A 19,969-nucleotide genomic window follows, 5' to 3' on the forward strand; every position below is an offset into this window, starting at 1 on the left:
TTTAATTTTAATATGCATCATAACTTACTCAGCTGATTCACAACTCACTGATTGGGTTGTAACCCGCAGTTTGAAGAGCCATTGAAAGGAAAGTCTGTGCCTCTAATCATCGCCTTTGAGACTGCATCACCCACCCATCCACACTCCCCCCTCCCCTACCCACCCCACCCCCGCCCGTCACAGAGCTCCCCAACACGGGGCCTCAGCCAGGACTGGCAAGGGTCGTGGGATCTACTCTGGTAATACATGCAAGTAATCAGGTTGTCTGTGTCATGATGGTCAGAGAGGTGAGGAGATAAAGGAGGAGAAGAAATAAGAGATGAAGACTTTTTTTTTAATCGCACCGCACGGCTTGTGGGATCTTAGTTCCCCGACCAGGGACTGAACCTGTGCCTCCCGCAGTGGGGGCAGAGAGTCGCTACCGCTGGACCACCGGGGAAGTCCCGGCGTCTTTTATTTATTCACTTATTATTATTTTTTTAATCGTTTGGCTTTTTCTATTTTAAACATTATTTTCTCATTTTTACATTTAGGTCTGTGATCCATTTCTGAGTTAATCTCTTGTATGTGGTGCAGAGTATGATCAGTTGTTGACACTGCCCTTTTGCATTGGGGTATTCAGATTTTTTCCTAGCACCATTATTACATGGCATGTGGGATCTTAGTTCCCCAATTAGGGGTTGAACCCGTGCCTCCTGCATCAGAAGGTGAAGTCTTAGCCCCTTGGGGAGGTCCTCTGATGTCTTATTCTTAATGCAGGAAAACTGAGAGAGTGAACGACAGTTTCCAGCATTCATTTTGCATGTTATTTATCTCTCATTTATGGTGCTTCACTTTGGACAAGGTGGAGAGCAACTGAAACGAGACAGGCTGACTGGCGCTGGGACTCCCAGCTCCTCTCCCCTGTCCCTCTGCTTCCCCAGCTATTAAGTGGAAGTTGGACTGGATGATTCTTAGAGCTGCTTCTTGCACTAACATTCTGTGATGGCAGTGTGGGAATCTGGAAGCCAGTGGTTGAAGGGTGAACAGGAAGGAGGTGTTGGACAGGGAGGAGGTCAGAGGTGGGCTGGGCCGAGGAGGAAAAGGAGTGACAGGTTTGCCCTTGGTGGCAGCAGACACTTCAGGACATGTTCTTGCTGCTCCTTCCCTGGAAACAGTGCCCGCCAGGTCGAGCCCGGCTCCTCCCGGCCAGTGGAATGCCTTCTCCAAGTCCTTTGAAACTTACAGCCTTTGTAGGCCGGCAGAACTGGGGTCCAGCTGGTTCCGTCTCCTCCCTTTTAGAGAGGAAAACATGGAGAAGGAAGTGGCTCACCCAGTGTCAGAGTGGGTCATAAAGCCAAGACTGGAACCGCCTTGAGTGATGCCTACCCCTTCCACCTGCGTGCCCCCCTCTCTCACACACACACACAAGCCATACTCCCTCTGGATCCACTCCTCGCCCCAGCCAGAGGGCGCCCACTGCTTGGACCTCAGGGCACTCAGACCCGAGGGCAGGGTGTCTGCGGACAGGCTCTCCCACCTATCATGGGTTGATGGAGACGGCACAAACATCCCTGGCCAGACACCTGGGCGCTAGTGGCTGATTATCTCGGGAGCCCTGGAGGCCCCCTCCATGCCAGCCATCACCTGCACCCTCACAGCAGCGCCCTGGGCAGCCTGCCGCAGTCAGTGGGCTCAGCCCCCCAGCAGTAGACAGGAGCGGGGAGGGGAGTTGGGGCCGTATAGTGGGGCGAGCAGCGGCCCAGCCTTGTGGGGGGCAGGTGTGGCGTCCAGCTGTCTGAAGGAAGCCAGGTCTCTTGTGCAGAGGTCTCCTGAGAGGAGAGGCCCCTCTTGTGCCGGGCTGTCCTCCAGAGAGAGAGGCTGTGTAAGCTGGCAGGCTGCAGTCTGCTTCATGTGAGAGGATCTCGTTCAAGGTGAAGGGGCTGCGGGTTGGCCTCAGGTGTGGCTCTGCCAACCCAGCGCCCGCCACCCCGTGAGCCACTCGGAGACTTCCTTCTTCGGGATCTGTCCCTGATTCTTCTCTTGACTTCGTCAGTTTTTCTTCTGTGCTCTCATCCTGAATTTACACACTGACGATTCACTCCCCCACGTGTATTTCTTTGCAAGTATCATGGATATGCTTTGATTCCTGCAGACGGCCGTGGCCTGTCCTTTGGGGCAGGGACAGTCCCGCTGCAGCCCCTGTTTGCAAGATCTTGTGGGCCAGGGGGAGCTGAGACCCCTGCAGATGGGCAAGGCCCAGCGTGACCGGGGTTGTGACTGGGGTGGGGATGAGTATGCGGTGCAGGCGCGCGGAGGGTGGGAGCGGGCGGCAGCCGTGTCGGCCCCTGGGGGAGGCACCAGGCACCCCTCCCGGACTCCCAGTGTGCCGTGGTTACTACAGTGCACTGTGTGTTGCACAGACATTCCTGCCCCCAGAGCCGCGTGAGAGCCAGTGAGGCCTCGGTGTCCCCGTCCGTGACCTGTGGCCACTGACATCTTAGACAGTACGCGCCAAGGAGCGGCAACCCAGTAGGGTTTAAAAACGTTCTGTGGGAACACTAAATTTAAAATTTAGGAGGTTCCTTTACTGCAGGACATTTCAGAGCCTTGAATTTACTGTGTAAAGATGCCTTGAGTTTTGGAGAAAGAGTATGGGGTTCCCCTCCCCGGGCACTGGTGTTCCACAGAGCACACTTTGGGAACCCCTTTCCTGCCAGGCAGCTCCAGCAGCTGGTTCTCTGGACAGCAGACAATGATGGGAGGGAAGAGATGTGGCTGGGGTCTGCCCCCCTTATACGAGGGGGCCTCCACTGCCTCCCTCTCGGCCCGCGCGACTTCCTGCCCCTTCACCCTGTCCGTGTTCCTCGGGGAAGGCCCAGAGCAGGCTCGTGGAGTCAGGGATAGGCGCTGTGAAGTTGGCATCCGTGGTGCTGGGCACTCGCCCCACAGCTGTAACTCTGCTGGCGTGGGAGAGGAGGGCAGCCTATTTGTGCCAGGCAGACACTGGGGAGATCACTGCGGCCCTGCTGTCCCCCCTCACCTCGCCGTCCTGCCCACCCTAGCCTGGCCCCCGTGGCTCCCCAGACACAGGGTCTGTGGGCTCTGTCCCGGCGTCCGTGATCGGAAGGGCTCCCTGTGTGTTCTGGGCATGGCTACTAGACTCCAGCAAGACTGTGGGCCTATGTGCTGACAGCTAGCTGGCTGTGTTTGTGACATTTCAGGGACACCACGTCCACCTCGCTCACCCCTGAGGATGCTGAAGACATGCCCGTGGGGCAGGATTCTGAAATCTGCTTGCTGAAGTCGGGAGAACTGATGTAAGTCGTGGGCCCTAGCTGGCCTTGCTGGGGTGGCGGGAGCTGGAGGTCACAACTGGGGAGGAGAGGAGGAGCGCCAGAGGAGGCCTGGCCTTTCCACGCCCCTCAGAAAACACCCCTGTGCTCGGACTGGGCACCCACAGTGGCTTTCGGGCGTGCGCTGCTTTTTCTTTTTCCCTTTCTTCTTCGTTTTTTTGTTAAGATTTTTATACAGTAAGATTTCCCGTTTATAGTGCACAGTGCTTGGATTTAGACAGATGATACGGTGTAGTCACTGATTGTCTGGCAGCCCACACGTCCTGCTGGGCCAGAGGCTTATGCAGTCTCAGGCCCCTGTACCCAGCCAGCTCCACTCCCTGTTCTGCCAAAGCGGAAACCTTGATCCAGAAAAGAAAAATGACTGTCCCCTCCATGGGACCAGAGTGTAGATACAGAACAGTCCCATCACCCTGGAAGGCTTCCCTGCCCTCTTGTAGCCATTCTTCCTGCACTTCTGTGCCCTGTGTATGTTACAAGGTGGTGCTTACTGTGGAAAAGAAAAGATAATTTTAAATAGAAAACACTAAGAAGGTAAGACTTGAAGGAGTTGCCATGCAGAAATGTGAGGGAACACCATTCAGGCGGAGGGAACAGTCGGTGCACAGACCCTGGGGCACGATGGTGTCTGGTGTATTTTCAAGGAATCCAGGAAGGGCCAGTGTGGCTGGAGCAGAAAGCAGGAGAGAGACTGGATGAGGAGGAGACAGGACCCACGTCGCACCAGGCCTCCTGGGCCATCCTAAGGACTTTTAATCTGAGGGAACTAGGAGCTTTAAATTAGATTTGGGTTAGAAGCGTGACTTGACCTAACTTATGTTAGAAACAGAGTCACTCTGGTTGCCATGTGAAGAATGACTCTGCAGGGACGGAATTAGGGAGACCAGTAGAATTTACGTTTGTAATGTGAGTCCTGTAAACAACAGACTTTTTTAAGATTACATTTGAGCAGAGGTGGCAAACCCTAACTATCTTCTCATTAGCATCTCCCTTAGCGAGACTGAGTATTGTCCTCTCACTGAGCAGTTGAGGTGTAGAAAATGAAAAAAGATTAAGGGCACAATCCAGGTCACTGGGTGAAAGGGCAGAATTCTGGAACATAAAATAATGAAATGACCTAGCATCGGTGGGGCATCCTGTCAGAGTGAGTGGTGCAACACGATCTCCAGCTTATGAGACCTTTTCCACAATAGACACCTCTGCCTACTCTCCGATTCTTGAAAACTGTTCAGATTGGACAAGACTTTTTTTTTTTACAATCAGTTCAGTTCAGTTCAGTCGCTCAGTTGTGTCTGACGCTGAGACCCCACAGACTGCAGCACGCCAGGCCTCCCTGTCCCATCAGCAACTCCTGGAGTCTACTCAAATTCATGCCCATTGAGTCAGTGATGCCATCCAACCATCTCATCCTCTGTCATCCCCTTCTCCTCCTGCCCTCAATCTTTCCCAGCATCAGGGTCTTTTCAGATAAGTCAGCTCTTCACATCAGGTGGCCAAAGTACTGGAGTTTTAGCTTCAGCATCAGTCCTTCCAATGAATATTCAGGACTGATCTCCTTCAGAATGGACTGGTTGGATCTCCTTGCAGTCCAAGGGACTCTCAAGAGTCTTCTCCAACACCACAGTTCAAAAACATCAATTCTTTGGCACTCAGCCTTCTTCATAGTCCAACTCTCACATCGATACATGACTACTAGAAAAACCATAGCTTTGACTAGACGGACCTTTGTTGGCAAGTAATGTCTCTGCTTTTTAATATGGTGTCTAGGGTGGTTATAACTTTTCTTCCAAGGAGTAAGCGTCTTTTAACTTCATGGCTGCAGTCACCATCTGCAGTGATTTTGGAGCCCAGAAAAATAAAGTCTGTCACTGTTTCCACAGTTTCTCCATCTATTTCCCATGAAGTGATGGGACCAGATGCCATGATCTTCGTTTTCTGAATGTTGAGCTTTAAGCCAACTTTTTCACTCTCCTCTTTCACTTTCATCAAGAGGCTCTTTAGTTCTTCACTTTCTGCCATAAGGGTGGTGTCATCTGCATATCTGAGGTTATTGATATCTCTCCCAGCAATCTTGATTCTAGCTTGTGCTTTCTCATGATGTGGTCTGCATATAAGTTAAATAAGCAGGGTGACAATATACAGCCTTCAGTTCAGTTCAGTTCAGTTCATTTGCTCAATCATGTCCGACTCTTTGCGACCATGAATCACAGCACGTCAGGCCTCCCTGTCCATCACCAACCCCCGGAGTTCACTCAGACTCAGTTCATCGAGTCAGTGATGACATCCAGCCATCTCGTCCTCTGTCGTCCCCTTCTCCTCCTGCCCTCAATCCCTCCCAGCAACAGTCTTTTCCAATGAGTTAACTCTTTGCATGGGGTGTCCAAAGTACTGGAGTTTCAGCTTCAGCATCATTCCCTCCAAAGAAATCCCAGGGCTGATCTCCTTCAGAATGGACTCGTTGGATCTCCTTGCAGTCCAAGGGACTCTCAAGAGTCTTCTCCAACACCACAGTTCAAAAGCATCAATTCTTCGGTGCTCAGCTTTCTTCACAGTCCAACTCTCATATCCATACATGACCACAGGGAAAACCATAGCCTTGACTAGACGGACCTTTGTTGGCAAAGTAATGTCTCTGCTTTTCAATATGCTATCTAGGTTGGTCATAACTTTTCTTCTAAGGAGTAAGCGTCTTTTAATTTCATGGCTGCAGTCACCATCTGCAGTGATTTTGGAGGCCCCCAAAATAAAGTCTGTCACTGTTTCCACTGTTTCCCCATCTATTTCCCATGAAGTGATGGGACCAGATGCCATGATCTTCGTTTTCTGAATGTTGAGCTTTAAGCCAACTTTTTCACTCCCCTCTTTCACTTTCATCAAGAGGCTTTTTAGTTCCTCTTCACTTTCTGCCATAAGGGTGGTGTCATCTGCATATCTGAGGTTATTGATACTTCTTCCGGCAATCTTGATTCCAGCTTGTACATCTTCCAGCCCAGCGTTTCTCATGATGTACTCTGCATATAAGTTAATTAAGCAAGGTGACAATATACAGCCTTGATGTACTCCTTTTCCTATTTGTAACCAGTCTGTTGTTCCATGTCCAGTTCTAACTGTTGCTTCCTGACCTGCATATAGGTTTCTCAACAGGCAGGTCAGGTGGTCTTGTATGCCCATCTCTTTCAGAATTTTCCAGAGTTTATTGTGATCCGCACAGTCAAAGGCTTTGGCATAGTCAATGAAGCAGAAATAGATGTTTTTCTGGAACTCTCTTGCTTTTTTGATGATCCAGCAGATGTTGGCAATTTGATCTCTGGTTCTTCTGCCTTTTCGAAAACCAGCTTGAACATCTGGAAGTTCACGGTTCACGTATTCCTGAAGCCTGGCTTGGAGAATTTTGAGCATTACTTTACTAACGTGTGAGATGAGTGCAATACAGCCTTGATATACTCCTTTTCCTATTTGGAGCCAGTCTGTTGTTCCATGTCCAGTTTTAACTGTTGCTTCCTGACTCGCATACAGATTTCTCAAGAGGCAGGACAGGTGGTCTGATATTCCCATCTCTTTCAGAATTTTACGTTTTTAACTATAATCAGCCAAACAGCTAATTTAAGACATGGAAAAATGGTCCATGGAATTGAATTTTTCACACGTGAGTGAGCTGTATCAGAGCTGTTTTTTACAGTATTTTGGGTTTTTAATCATCAGTTAGTCTTCTCATCCGCAAAGCTCGGCCAGTATTCCCAGCCACCTCTACACCTTTGGAATCTTTAGCACCACCGCTTGCGCCGCTGTGCAGTCTTAGGCAAGTTACCCACTCTCCCTGAATTTTGGTTTCCACCGCTGTGTTAAAGGGACAGTAGTATTTTTCTTCACAAAGGGCAGGCTGGTGTAGTGGAAAGGCAGTGGCTTTGGCTGAGAGCTGTATGGACCTGGCAGAGTCTTTCTGAGTCCTTTTGAGTCTTAGCTTCCTCGTGTGTAGATGAGAACAAGCCTGAAGCAGGCGAGCAGAGTCAACCCTTTCACGGTTGAGGAGAAGAGAGGAGAGCAGAGCAACGCCGCGGGCCCCCGACCTGCAGCTCCTCTCTGGAGGCCCCACCTTCGTGGCCTTGACTCACCTGCTGCCTCTGGATTTGCAGTGCCGCAGGGGGCACGGCCCTTAATGAGGGAGACTTTGCCCTTCCAGGCAAGTTTATCCTCTGACGTAATTCTCACAGCAGCCAGAGGCAGGCATGGTCGTCCCTGGCTGCAGCCTGAGGCTGAGCCCTGTGGCAGGAACCAGCACCATGCCCTCTGTCCAGCCAAGGGACTCACTGTCCCCAAACCTTTAAGCTTTTGGAACTGGCTGTTAGTCCAGCTAAAGAGAGGGAGAATAGGGACACGGCCCCCAGAAGCCTCTCTCCCCAGGGCCCTCATCCTACCCTGCATTAGCAAGCCTAGGGCATTTGTGTTTAAGAAGTGCGCGTCAGGGTGCCCCCCTTGAAATCTCAAGGCAGGTCCCGGATTTCTGCTGAAAAGAGAGATCACCGACAGAAAGGACAGGAAGTTTCAGACCACGGGTATGCATTCTGCGGGTACTGAACAGGTAAAAGCCAGGGAGCAAAGAAAGGAAGGAGAAAGAGAGAGTAGACCGCCAGGCAGAGGGCAGCCGCAGGAGAGCTGTGCAAGCTGAGGCCTTGGCACACACTTCCTGCCCTCGAGGGGCCCAGAGCGGCCCAGGCGTCTCGCTTCCCGCCCGCTCGCAGGGACTACACCAGCTCCTTGAAGACAAGGATTGTCGTCTGTAATTTTCACTCCTGTGTCCCCAGTGCCTCGAGCTATGCCAGGCATCTATTAATAGTTAAGTGCTCAGGAAACAGCTGATGGCGTGGGCTGCACATCAGGGTTTCTCCCACGATTAAGCCTGGCAGTCATGGTGACCAAAGGCTTGACCGCCCTTCAGCAGCCTCTAGCTGTCTCCGGTCACCTCTGAGTTACAGGCAACGTGGCCAGTGGACTCAAGCGCTTTCCCTGCTGTGTTTAAGCCCCTCTCTGCATTCATGTTTCAGGATAAAATTACCCCTCACGGTGGAAGAGATCACCAACTTCGGGGAGGGCAGCAGGGAGCTGTTTGTGAGGTCCAGTACCTACAGCCTCATCCCCATCACCGTGGCCGAGGCAGGCCTCACCATCAGCTGGGTCTTCTCCTCCGACCCCAAGAGTATCTCCTTCAGCGTGGTCTTCCAGGAGGCCGAGGACACGCCGCTGGATCAGTGTAAGGTGAGGCCGGCTCCCTGCCAGCAGGATGCCCAGACAGCCCTTCCCTGGACTGTTCTGAGAAGGACAGAGGGAAACCAGGGCGGAAAAGCTCACCGGCCTGCGTCAGGCAGAGCAGGCGACGCAGCTGGGCTTGTCCAGTGGGGACGGAAGGGCCTGAGAACTGTCTCCCAACGTCTGAAGGCCATTCCTGGGTCAGCTGCAGACGGACCTTGGGATAGGTCGGCAGATGAAACTGAAAGGAATACAGATGTGTGACTCAGGTTAAGGATCGTATTTTAACAGAGTCGTGGAGAGCAAGAGTGAGTAATCACGGGAGGTGGTGGCCAAGATCTCTGCTTCCAGCTTTGAGCTTAGGGCATTCAGCGTCTCACTTCAGATAGGTCAAAGGAGACTCCTAGCCTTTGTGTCAGTTGGGTGGTTGGGTTGGGAACCTTGGTGGCAGACACCAGTTCATAAACTAAGAAATCCTAATAAGCATGTGACATTGACTGGCTGGGACCGTCGTCCTCAATTTAAATGCACTTCTGAGTCCATAACCCAGACCCCAAAATCAAAATCACTCAGGGGGACCCAGGCATCTCTGGGTGATCCCAGTGGGCACCAAGGTTGAGAGTCACTGGTCTCAATCAAGGGGAAGAAGTCAGAGGAGAACTGATGGGGTGAAGTGCAGAGCCCAGGACAGTGGATAGGCTTGGAGGGCTGGGGTGGGGCGGGGCACGGAGTCTGAATTCCCCGCCTGAGTCTCTGCAGGCAGGGTGCGAGGGGTGATGGAGGGAGAGCGGGTTTGCGTGGACATTCGCGTTCCACTGGAATCACTGGGAGTGGAAGGAATGAGGACAGACACACAGGCTGGATTGCAGCTCAGGCTGCGTCCCAGGCTTTTAGTACAACGTCTCCATTTTCTAAGAATGAAGCTGCTGCTAAGTCGCTTCAGTCGTGTCCAACTCTGTGCGACCCCATAGACGGCAGCCCACCGGGCTCCCCTGTCCCTGGGATTCTCCAGGGAAGAACACTGGAGTCGGTTAGAATGAAGCTAGAGAGGAGCAATTCGAAGTGGTGTGAAAGAAGCCTTCTGTGAAGTTTCTGTGATGATATCCACTAGTCCCGCATGCCTGTGGTCCTTGGGGTATCCTAAGGGGCTCGAGTCGCGGTCTGGGGAGGGCCCAGGGTTCCAGGAGGGCCAGGCTCTGGAGCACTGGGTGCAGATTGCCGCTCCAGCTCCAGCATCCACGTCTGCTATTTGACATGGTGGTGGGGGGGGACGTCTGTCCCTCTGGGTTTGCTCTCCTGCCGTCCCTGTCCTTGTGGTACCTGCTCATTTCAGATTGCTTCGTCATATCTCTCCTCTTCAGATTCGTGCCTAAAATTGAAATCTGGCCCCCTGAATTGGCCTTCTTGAACGGAGTTTCATGCTCGTTCTTATTTAAAAACTGCCCTGCCCCTCTTTTCCTTTCGCGGGCTCATGACCTCGCCACACATGTAGGGACCCCTTCCTTCCTGAGCAGTTCTGAACATCCACCTGGGAGGTCCTGGGCCTGTGGTTGGAGAGCAGTTACAGGCTCAGCCATGCCAGAGCAGCCTGCCTGGACAGTTAGCTGGTTGAGCAGCTTAAGCAGTGGGCTTGTCATCTCTGCTCTAACAAACAGCTGCACTGCCCAGCTGCACTCACCCCAGCACCTTTGCCGTTCACCTCATGTTTCCAAGGCCCGCTGAGCACCTAAGCACTGCATCTGCCCAGGTTAGACACAGGTGGGTGTCCGTGGTGAGAGAGGGAGCAGACAAATCCTGTGTCCACACCTGTCCCCTTGCTCAGTCACTCACCTGCCTAATCCATGGCCCTGAAAGACCTGGCTGGTTCCTCCCAGGGTTCAGGAGCTCAGTCAGAGTCCTCATCTTGGGCTCCCTTGTTGCCTGGAGGGTTTGGCAGCCGTTGTCTTTCCCTCAGTGGTCACCAGGGGGCAGAAGAAGCTCACAGTGAGTGAGAGGGTGCTCACGGGGCTCCTCTGCCATCCCCAGCCCGCTGTGGGGTTGCTGTTGCATCTGCCTGAGGTCCTGGACAGACATCAGCCTGGAGAGTCTGTGTCCAGACTCACTTCTTTAGCGTTTCGCCTGGGGACTTCCCCGGGTGATGCCCTGACCTGTCTGGACCTTGTGGGAACCAGAGGACATAGTGCACCTCGCCACACTTAGGTTTCATGGTGACGGAGGCTCAGACATCAGGAACTGGGCTGGGTCCTTGCACTCAGTTCACAACCACTCACTGAACTTCCGTGGCGTAGTGGGCTCTGTAGGGCCCACTGAGGATCAGGAGAGAAGGGCCATGCTGCGATCTGCCCTTGAGGAGTTCAGAGGATCATCAGGGAGAGGCCCTATTAAAGAAATAACTGTGATTCCAGGTGGTGACTGTCATGATGGGGTGGCACCGGGCGGGGGGTGGGGCAGCAGTAAGAAGGGCGCCTCACCCAGCCTGGGGGGCATTAGCAGACCAGGAGACTCCTGGGCCAAACCAAGAGAAGCTATTGGGAGGAGTGGGAGGGGGCACGGGTTACAGGAGAAGCGTCCAGGCAGAGGGAATAGCGTGGCAGGCCAGTCCCATCTCTAGGGCACGTCAGATACGCCCCACCCGGGACCACCCTCTCTCCAGAGGGCCCCCCTCCATCAAGGTCGGGCCTGGACACTGAGATGAGAGATGGTGAGTTTGGGAAGCGCTTGACAAAAGAAGCAGTAAATCACAGACCTGAGGCCACCCGTATGCCGACCACTGGTCTGAAGCCTGGGGCGAGTCAGGGACCAAGATCCGGGCCCTGCCTGTCTCTTTGCCTAGAGAAGCCAGAGGCCTGCCTGGGGCTGTTGAGAGTCAGGGGAGGAGCTGGGACTGGGAGCTTGACTTGTTATTTTTAAATAACTTTGAAGAGATACAATTTACATACAAACATGTAACTCACCCATCTAAGATGCTCAGTTATCTTAGTATTATTTGTCTTAGCAATTCAGTTGTCTTAGTCTTATTCACAGAATTGCATAACCATCACCACTGTCTAATTTTAGATCATTTTCATCACTGCAGAAAGCAAAAAGAAACCCTGTATCCATTTGCTGTCACTCCGCAACCTCTTCCCAGCAACCACCAGCCTACCTTCTGTCCTTGCAGATTTCCTGTTCCGGACATTTCATGTGAATGGAATCATGCATTATGTGGCCTTTTGTGACTGGCTTTTTCCATTTAGCATAGAGTCATGGCTCTGTACCAGGGCCCCAGGCCACTGGAGTTTCGCAAGAGAGCAGTACAACCAACTGGACTGTTTTGCAGACAGGTGGTATAAATCAGGTCACAGCTGTCCAAGCACGGGAGGCTGATGCGGGATGGCCCCAGAGCTCGCACAGCAGAGACCTGTCTTGCTCAGGTTTACACGGGACCCCAGTCATCTCCTGTCACCTCAGCTGTATGGGCTTTGGTACCAGTTGTTGTTCAGCTGCTCACTCATGTTTAACTCTTTGCAACCCCATGGACTACATACAGCATGCCACGCTTCTCTATTCTTCACTATGTCCCGGAGTTTGCTCAGACTCAAGTCAGTGATGCCATCCAACCATCTCATCCTCTTTTGACCCCTTCTCCTCCTGCCCTCAGTCTTTCCCAGCATCAGGGTCTTCTCCAGTGAGTGGGCTCTTCACATCATGTGGCCAAAGTGTTGGAGCTTCAGCTTCAGCCTCAGTCGTTCCAATGAATACTCAGGGTTGATTTCCTTTAGGATTGACTGGTTAGATCTCCTTGTTGTCCAAGGGACTCTGAAGAGTCTTCTCCAGCACCACAGATCAAAAGCATCAATTCTTTGGCACTCAGCCTTCCTTATGGTCCAACTCTTAATCCGTACATGACTACTGAAAAAATCATAGCTTTGACTATGCAGACCTTTGTCGGAAGCAGACCTTTCCCTGCTTTTTGTGTTTTTATTTTATTACTTTGTTTGTTTGTTCCTAGGCTTGTTATAGCTTTGCTTCCAAGGAACAAGAGTCTTTTAATTAACTTCATGGCTGCAGTCACCACCTGCAGTGATTTTGGAGCCCAAGGAAGTAAAGTCTCTCCCTGTTTCCATTGTGTCCCCATCTTTTTGCCATGAAGTGATGGGACCAGATGTCATGATCTTAGCTTTCTGAATATTGAGTTGTAAGCCAGTTTTTTCATTCTTCTCTTTCACTTTCATCAAGAGGCTCTTTAGTTCCTCTTTGCTTTCTGCCATAAGGGTTGTATCATCTGCATATCTGAGGTTACTGATACTTTTCCCAGCAATCTTGATTCCAGCTTGTGCTTTATCCAACCCAGAATTTCACATGATACACTCTGCATGTAAGTTAAATAAGCAGGGTGACAGTATACAGCCTTGACGTACTCCTTTCCCAATTTGGAACCAGTCTGTTGTTCCATGTCCAGTTCTGTTGCTTCTGGACCTGCATATAGGTTTCTCAGGAGGCAGGTAAGGTCTGATATTCCCATCTCTTAAAGAATTTTCCACAGTTTTACACCAGAGCCTTTGGATCCCCTAGATGATTTGGTTGATTAATTTAAAGTAATAGCGAGAAAATCTTACAGATTTTGACCATGGTAGAAAAAACAGCAGCTGGAATGACCAAAAAGTCTATAGACTGTTTTAAAGAAATAAGAGCATTATCTTACATGTCCTCTTCAGAGGATCCTGCCTTGACAAGCTCTTGGCTTTTGCTTTGGAATCAGAGTAGTGTGTGGGAAGGCTGAGGTGCGGGGCACACAGGCGTCCCTGTGTAAACCGCAAGACTTTCTCCCTGGCGCACCTCCTACGTGTGCTTGCTGAAATATCTCAGGCCAGGCTCAAAACTTTTAGGTTATGGATCACAGGAGCAGACCCAACCTCTCAACCTCCCAGGATTCTCAGTTCCCTGTAGAACTAGACTATTATAAACCAGTAATGGAGCTTGATGAGATACCATGTGCTTCTTGGTAGAGGAGGCTGCCGCAGAGCCCACACGTAGGAGGCCCTTGCGCATCTCGGTCCCCTCCAGGCCTGTCTTGGGCCCGTCCTGCTCCTCGCCACCAGCAGCTTGCAGTCAGAGCCGGGGTTCCGTGGTGTCAGGAGCCTGCTGTGTGCTCTGTCTCTCTGGGCCTTTGGGGTCTCCCTTTTGACTCATGTGTTATTTACTGTCGGATATTTGGGGATTTTCTAGACAACTGCAGTTTTTTTCTAACTTAACTCCATTGTCAGAAAACACACTTTTTATAGTTTGGATCCTTTTAAATGTAATTTTTCTTAATGGCCTAGAGTGTGGCCCACCTAGTGATTATTCCAAGTATGCTGGAAAAGTCTGTCACTGTTTCCACTGTTTGCTTATCTATTTGCCGTAAAGTGATGGGACCGGATGCCATGCTCTTAGTTTTTTAATGTGGAGTTTTAAGCCAGCTTTTTCACTCTCCTCTTTCACTTTCATCAAGAGACTCTTTAGTTCCTCTTAGCATTCTGCCATTAGGGTGGTGTCATCTGCATATCTGAGGTTACTGATACTTCTCCCAGCAATCTTGATTCCAGCTTGTGCTTCATCCAGCCCGGCATTTTGCAAGATGTACTCTGCATATAAGTCAAATAAGCAGGGTGACAATATATAGCCTTTAAGTACTCTTTTCCCAGTTTGGAACCAGCCCGTTGTTCCATGTTCGGTTCTAACTGTTGCTTCTTGACCTGCATACAGATTTCTCAGGAGGCAGGTGAGGTGGTCTGGCATTCCCATCTCTTGAAGAGAGTGAAAACTGTGAAGCACAGTTTGTTGTGATTCACACAGTAAAAGGCTTTGTCAATAAAGCAGAAGTAGATGTTTTTCTGGAATTCTCTTCCTTTTTCGATGATCCAAAGGATGTTGGCAATTTGATCTCTGGTTCCTCTGTCTTTTCTAAATCCAGCTTGAACATCTGGAAGTTCTCAGTTCTCGTACTATTGAAGCCTCGCTTGGAGAATTTTGAGCATTACTTTGCTAGTGTATGAGATGAGTGCAATTATGTGGTAGTGTGAGCATTCTTTGGCATTGCCTTTCTTTGGGATTGGAATGCAAACGGATCTTTTCCAATCCTGTGACCACTGCTGAGTTTTCCAAATTTGCTGGCATATTGAGTGCAGCACTTTCACAGCATCATCTTTTAGGATTTGAAATAGCTCAACTGAAATTCCATCACCTCCAACTAGCTTTGTTTGTAGTGATGCTTTGTAAGGCCCACTTGATGTAAGGCCCACTTGACTTCACAGTCCAGGATGTCTGGCTCTAGGTGAGTGATCACACCATCATGGTTATCTGGGTCGTGAAGATCTTCTTTGTCTAGTTCTTCTGTGTATTCTTTCCACCTCTTCTTAATATCTTCTACTTAGGTCCATACTGTTTCTGTCCTTTATTGTGCCCATCTTTGCATGAAATTTTCACTTGGTATAGTAACAGACTATTTTCTTGGGCTCCAAAATCACTATCGACAGTGACTGCAGCCATGAAATTAAAAGCCGCTTGCTCCTTGGAAGAAAAACTATGACAAACCTAAACAGCATATTAAAAAGCAGAGACATTACTTTACCAACAAAGGTCTGTCTAGTCAAAGCTATGGTTTTTCCAGTAATCATGTATGGATGTTAGAGTTGGACCATAAAGAAAGCTGAGTGTTGCGAATTCATGCTTTTGAACTATGGTGTTGGAGAACACTCTTGAGAGTCCCTTGGATAAGCAAAAAGTTCAAACCAGTCCATCCTAAAATAAATCAGTGCTGAAAATTCACTGGAAGGACTGGTGCTGAAGCTGAAACTCCAATACTTTGGCCACCTGATGTGAAGAACTGACTCATTTGAAAAGACTCTGATGCTGGGAAAGATTGAAGGCGGGAGGAGAAGGGGGCGACAGAGGATGAGATGATTGGATAGTATTACTTGATGGACATGAGTTTGAGCAAGCTCCGGGAGTTGGTGATGGAGAGGGAAGCCTGGCGTGCTACAGTCCATGGGATCACAAATAGTCGGGACACAAGTGAACTGATATTGGAAAACAATGTGTGTTCTGCTGCTGCTGGGTGGAGTGTCCTATAAATATCAGTTCGATCAAGTTAATAGCTAGTGCTTAGGATTGTTATGTTCCCTTGATGAATTGCTGTCTTTATCATTTATGGTACTATCCCTGGCCATGTTCTTTGATATAAAATCTACTTTGATATTAATATAGCTTCTTTTGACCAGTGTTAGCATGGTATGGGGCTTCCCTGGTGGCTCCATGGTAAAGAATCTGTCTGAAGTACAGCAGACTTGGGTTCAATCCCTGGGACAGGAAGATCCCCTGGAGAAGGGCATGGCAACCCACTCGAGTACTCTTGCCTAGAGAATCCCATGGACAGAGGAGCTTGGTGGGCTGTAGTCCACAGGGTCGCACAGAGTTGGATACGACTGAAGTGACTGAGCAGCAGCAGCGTGGTGTATCTTTTTATATTCCTTTTATATCCTTTTAACTTAGTTGCTCAGTCATATATGACTCTTTGAAACCCCCATGAACTCTAGCCCACTAGGCTCCTCTGTCCATGGTATTCTCCAGGCAAAAATACTAGAGTGGGTTGCTGTTCCCTTCTCCAGGATGTTTTCCTGACCCAGGGATCCAACCTGAGTCTCTTACTTATTTATTTTTATTCGCTGGGCACACCAGGCAGGGGGACAACATGTTCAAAAGCACAGGAGAATGGCTAAGATTTACCCTCCCAAGAAAGAACCAAAACAGACAAAATATGAGAAGCAACCGTTTTTAAGTCACTATACAGTAGGAGATGATGGACAGTGATCCTTGATAGAACAAGTTGAGCCCTGAAATTGCCCTAGCTTACTGCTTTGAGAGGAAAAGAGAGCAGTCAGCAGATGGAACAAATAAAAAACAGTAAGATGAGAGACTCAAACCTAACCTTACTGACAGTCGCATAAATGTAAGTTGGGTAAACATCCCAATTGAAAGGCAGGAATTGTCAAGCTGGATAAAAGCAAGCCCCAACCCCGTCATGCCTGCAAGCAATAAAATTTAGATGTAAAGATACAAATAAGTTAGAAGTGTGTGCACTCAGTTGTGTCTGACTCTTTGAGGCCCCATGGACTGTACTAACTAAATTGTCCTAGCTCACTGTTGCCTCTTCCAGGAAGTCTTCCCTGATTCTGCCTCTCCTCCCACCCACCGAGAGGCTGGGGTAGGCACCCCTCCCCAGTACACCTATTGTGACAATCTCACCCAGCAACAATTGAATGTTTTCTTATCTGTTATCACCATTAAACCACAAGATCCTGAAGGGCAGAGCTTTTTGTGGGAACTTAGCCCACTTTGGGAACTTTGTGACCACCATGTAGCATTTTAAGAAATAGGCAGCCATGTTCAGCCTTGAGGTGAAAACGTAATCGCGTCTCTGTGTTTTGGAGTCAGTCGTTTTGTACAGGTTGGAAACGTTGGCCTGCAGGTTTTCTCGAGTTGCGGCAAGCGGGGGCTCCTGTTTGTCGTGCGGGGGCTCCTCTTGTTGCGGGGGCTCCTGTCTGTCGTGCGGGGGCTCCTCTTGTTGCGGGGGCTCCTGTCTGTCGTGCGGGGGCTCCTGTCTGTCGTGCGGGGGCTCCTCTTGTTGCGGGGGCTCCTGTCTGTCGTGCGGGGGCTCCTCTTGTTGCGGGGGCTCCTGTTTGTCGTGCGGGGGCTCCTCTTGTTGCGGGGGCTCCTGTCTGTCGTGCGGGGGCTCCTCTTGTTGCGGGGGCTCCTGTTTGTCGTGCGGGCGCTCCTCTTGTTGCGGGGGCTCCTCTTGTTGCGGGGGCTCCTCTTGTTGCGGGGGCTCCTCTTGTTGCGGGGGCTCCTCTTGTTGCGGGGGCTCCTGTTTGTCGTGCGGGCGCTCCTCTTGTTGCGGGGGCTCCTCTTGTTGCGGGGGCTCCTGTTTGTCGTGCGGGGGCTCCTCTTGTTGCGGGGGCTCCTCTTGTTGCGGGGGCTCCTGTCTGTCGTGCGGGGGCTCCTCTTGTTGCGGGGGCTCCTGTCTGTCGTGCGGGGGCTCCTCTTGTTGCGGGGGCTCCTGTCTGTCGTGCGGGGGCTCCTCTTGTTGCGGGGGCTCCTGTCTGTCGTGTGGGGGCTCCTCTTGTTGCGGGGGCTCCTGTCTGTCGTGCGGGGGCTCCTGTCTGTCGTGCGGGGGCTCCTCTTGTTGCAGGCACTCCTCTTGTTGCGGGCGCTCCTCTTGTTGCGGCCCAGGCTCCAGGTGTGCAGGCTTTAGTAGCCGCAGCCCGCGGGCTCCGTAGCTGTGGCTTGGGGGCCCAGTTGCCCCTCAGCATGTGGGATCTTCCCAGACCAGGGAACACACCCATGCCCCCTGGGTGCAGATGGATACTTAACCACTGGGACCAGCAAGGAAGCCCTCCCAAAAATGTTTTTAATTTTGGCTGGCCCTGTGTTACTTCCTATTATATCTTCAGTTTTAAAGTATCTCACCTGGCCAGCAGGTTGAAGACTGCCCGTGGGGAAGAGGTTGGCCATCCCAGTACCCCAGCCCCGGCCCTGGCCAGCTCACGCCATGTGCTCAGACTTGGCCTCGGACAGTGAGGCCCTGGGAACAATGTTCTCAGAAAATAAGTGTCTCCAGGGATTAATTTCTCATTCTCAGAGGAGATAGGGAGCTGGAGACCTGGAAAGATGAAAGGGCTCTGGGACATATGGACTGACTGGGGCCCAGTGAGAAGCCACGCGTGAGCCAGGGCCGGTCAGCCTGGAGGCTTGTAGGCCCAGAAGCTTCACAGAGTGCCTGAGAGACATGGATGGAGGGCTGGGCCCGTCTCTGACACCCCGAGGGGCGGCACCAGCACCAACAGGAAAGGACCAGGCAGGATTCCACCTGGAGTAAGCCTCTGCTTCCTGAAGCCAGGAAGAAGGTGCTTCTCTGGAGAGTAGACCGTTCTGGTGCTGGCCACGGTCAGAGGGGGCTGGGGGGACCATTCTTTCAGGATGCTGACCTATCATGATTTTGGCGAAACTCATGTCTACACTGGTCCCCGCCCCATTGTAAGTTATTGACAAACCCAGGGCATGTGGAAGGCCCCCACCCTGAAGTGGGGCTGATGAGGCTCAGCTGTGACCTCACGAGGCATTCAGCCTCCCTGGGCCTCAGTTTCCTTCCCCAAATGAAGAGTCTGCCCAGAGGCTCTGTGGTGCCCTCTCCGCTTCTGTGACGCTTTTCCCATCTGCCTATCCTCCCAGGTGCTCATTCCCACCACCCGCTGCAATTCCCACAAGGAGAACATCCAGGGCCAGCTCAAGGTCCGCACACCAGGCATCTACCTACTCATCTTCGACAACACCTTTTCCAGGTAGGCCGCCTCCTCGGTCAGCGTCTGGATGAACCCACCTGGCACCCCGCCTCAAGAACAGAGGTGGAAGTGTAAAAGCAGTTGTTTAATTATCAGTCCCTGATTATCAGTGGTTCGTTCATTTTAAACCTATACTCTGGTGTTCCAATGTCCGTTGTAGCGTGTGTAACACACAGCCTGATACTTACTGAGTCTCACCATGGGTTAAGCGTGTTCTCTGCCCTCTGCTCTTATTAATACTACTGCCTTCAGCTGCACAGCAGCTCCATGCAGTAGGGACTGTCTTTCTCCTCGTGTTACTGCTAAGGGACTGAGGACCTAGAAGAGGGGCACTCCCAATCACACAGCTGGTGGTGGGGCTGGATTTGAACCCAGGTGGCCTGGCTCGAGGCTCTGGGCTCTTACCCGGGATGCTCTTCTGCTTCTCCCATCCTGATGCCCTCTGCCCAGGCCAGAGAAGAGCTCAGCAAATACAGTGGAAGGATTGGGCAGATGGGTGAATGGACGGATGGGAGAGAAGTGAAGTGATGAAGGCCCAGAGCTAACCAGGACTGGAGCTGTGAGGCCAGGCCCCTGGGCCCCCTTGTCCAGTGAGTGGAGCAGCAGGTCCCATCTCTGGGGAGCACGACTTCAGAGCTCCAGGTGCAGGTCCAGGAGTGAGTGCAAGGCTGAGGGGTCAGGAGGATGGAGGTGAATGGTGATGAGGCTGGAGGGGCAGCCAAGACAGGAAGTAGGACAGTGGACCAACGCTGGCTGAGCATCTGCCTCGAGCCAGGGCCCTGCTGCATGGAGATGTGCCGCAGTGAAGGCTGCTGGGCACCTGTCCCTATTCTGGCTTCAGCGTAAGCCCTTAGTAGGGGCTCGCTTCATTCATAAGACCTGTCTGATCAGCATCCAGCCACATCCTCTCTGAGCGGGGCCCTGAGCTAGCGGCCACATCCCTCCCCATGGGTGCCCTTGCCAGCCCGCTGGGCTCTAAGCACAGTAACTTAATAGCTATCAAGTAGTGAGAAGCTGGGGTGCCACCTGTCG

General features: G+C 51.4%; 1 protein-coding gene across 4 annotated transcripts in view; it reads left to right on the top strand.

Moving 5' to 3' along the window:
• The window catches only part of FYCO1 (FYVE and coiled-coil domain autophagy adaptor 1), a 79,998-nt gene that overhangs the window by 55,289 nt on the left and 4,740 nt on the right, over nt 1-19,969 (top strand). For 3 of the 4 annotated variants that reach the window (XM_069560872.1, XM_069560873.1, XM_069560874.1), the window contains 3 exons: nt 3,204-3,299; nt 8,378-8,588; nt 18,828-18,937. In XM_069560872.1, coding sequence (XP_069416973.1) covers nt 3,204-3,299; nt 8,378-8,588; nt 18,828-18,937 — 417 coding nt within the window. The remainder of the gene's footprint in view (nt 1-3,203; nt 3,300-8,377; nt 8,589-18,827; nt 18,938-19,969) is intronic. The other variant, XM_069560875.1, reaches the window with a different exon arrangement.

The sequence above is a fragment of the Ovis canadensis genome, chromosome 19, assembly GCF_042477335.2.
Source record: "Ovis canadensis isolate MfBH-ARS-UI-01 breed Bighorn chromosome 19, ARS-UI_OviCan_v2, whole genome shotgun sequence".
In the NCBI taxonomy this organism is placed as follows: domain Eukaryota; kingdom Metazoa; phylum Chordata; class Mammalia; order Artiodactyla; family Bovidae; genus Ovis; species Ovis canadensis.